Source organism: Octodon degus, unplaced genomic scaffold, assembly GCF_000260255.1.
Source record: "Octodon degus isolate 3935 unplaced genomic scaffold, OctDeg1.0 scaffold00104, whole genome shotgun sequence".
NCBI classification, from domain to species: Eukaryota; Metazoa; Chordata; class Mammalia; order Rodentia; family Octodontidae; genus Octodon; species Octodon degus.
In genome coordinates, this window is record NW_004524680.1 from 4,219,742 (window position 1) to 4,221,151 (window position 1,410).

Genomic DNA, 1,410 nt, shown 5'->3' on the forward strand with positions numbered 1-1,410 from the left:
AGATAGTCCCTGTCAGAATGTGTGTTGCTCACACCCTTCCCTGCTCATACTCTTAGAAACTTCCACTTGTGATGTGTGCCAGGCCCAACAAGGAGGGCTGCCAAACTCTGAGGCCCTGGCACAGGACTGTCTTTATGTCCGGGGAGGAGTTGTTGGCTCCCTTTCCACCTCCGCCATGTGGTGTACTCTCCCTCACCTCAGTATTGCTGCTGCCGGTCTTGGGATTGCTCCTCTTGCCTCTCGGGACAGAGCTGGGGCTCGGGTGGCAGAGAGCCCTGCGTCCAGGCTTCTCTGTGTTTCAGGAGCTGGTTCAGTTTGTTTCTTCCCTGCATTTCCTTGTTGTCTGCATGATCCCTGGGCCTAGTACAGTGGCGGTGACCCGGCGCAGACCCGTATGAACGGATGAGTTAGTTGAAGCAGGGTTAGAATGTGGTGTGGCCCCATGATCTGTCTTGTCGGATTGCCTCCAGGATTGGGTTTGCCTGGGAGCAAACCCCTGCCTCACCCACTCCAGAGACTTCTTGCCTCTGTTCTTGTCCTTACCCCTGCCCCTTGTGGAACCTCAGGTATGTCCCCACCTTCTTGTGGGTTGTACCGCTTGTGTCCCCTGACAACTCCCAGCTCATGGGAAAAAGGGCTCTCTAATCACAGCCACACTGTACTTGTCACATGAGGTGGCCATGTGGAGGGGTCTGTGGGATACTATTAAAATGTTCCAGAGGATTCTAGGCCATCTCTGAAGGGGCCTGACTGGAGGGGCGTCTGAGCCTTGGGCAGCACTGTTCCCTGACCCCTTCCACTCACCCAGGCTTGCTGGAGTCTGTCTTGGCAGCTCCCCTTGTGCCTATCTGGGTGGCACTGCCTGGCAGTGTGGCCCTGGACTGCTCTCCTTTCTGGCCTTGTCTTCCTGCCCTGGGAGGTGTGAGTCGCAGAGCTCACCTGAGTGGCCCTGTGGGGGAGCAGTGGGCCAACACAGAAGGCTGGCCTTGCCTGGCGTGCGTGGGCAGCACTTGGCAGCCAGCCCTCTCTCTGCTGTCTTTCAGGTGGGAGGAGAAGCGGAGCAAGGCCAGAGTGAAGTGGAGGCAGCTGGAACACAGAGGCCCATATTTTGCCCCTGCCTACGAGCCCCTTCCTGAGCAAGTGCACTTCTTCTATGATGGTAGGACTCCAGGGCGAGGCTGCTCCTCCTGCATGCTGGTCTGCTGTGCCACGCCCCATCATGGTCTCTGTAACCCCAGCAGCACTCAGGAGCCTGTCGCAGCGCTTCTGTCTGTGGGGTCCGTGCACTGAGACCTGGCCCTCCTGCAGGTGGGGTGCAAGGATGCCAGGAGCAGTGCAGGCTCTGCTGAGCCTCCCCCTGGAAACCGAGGGCAGCTGCGGGGGTGTGGAGACACAAGTGGAGGCCTGCAG

At 58.8% G+C, this 1,410-nt stretch overlaps 1 protein-coding gene across 1 annotated transcript in view; it reads left to right on the forward strand.

Moving 5' to 3' along the window:
- Top1mt (DNA topoisomerase I mitochondrial) overlaps positions 1–1,410 on the forward strand; it is a 28,031-nt gene that overhangs the window by 4,450 nt on the left and 22,171 nt on the right. The window contains exon 2 of the mRNA XM_023723951.1: positions 1,044–1,159. Within this exon, the coding sequence (XP_023579719.1) occupies positions 1,154–1,159 (6 nt within the window). The 5' untranslated portion in view covers positions 1,044–1,153. The remainder of the gene's footprint in view (positions 1–1,043; positions 1,160–1,410) is intronic.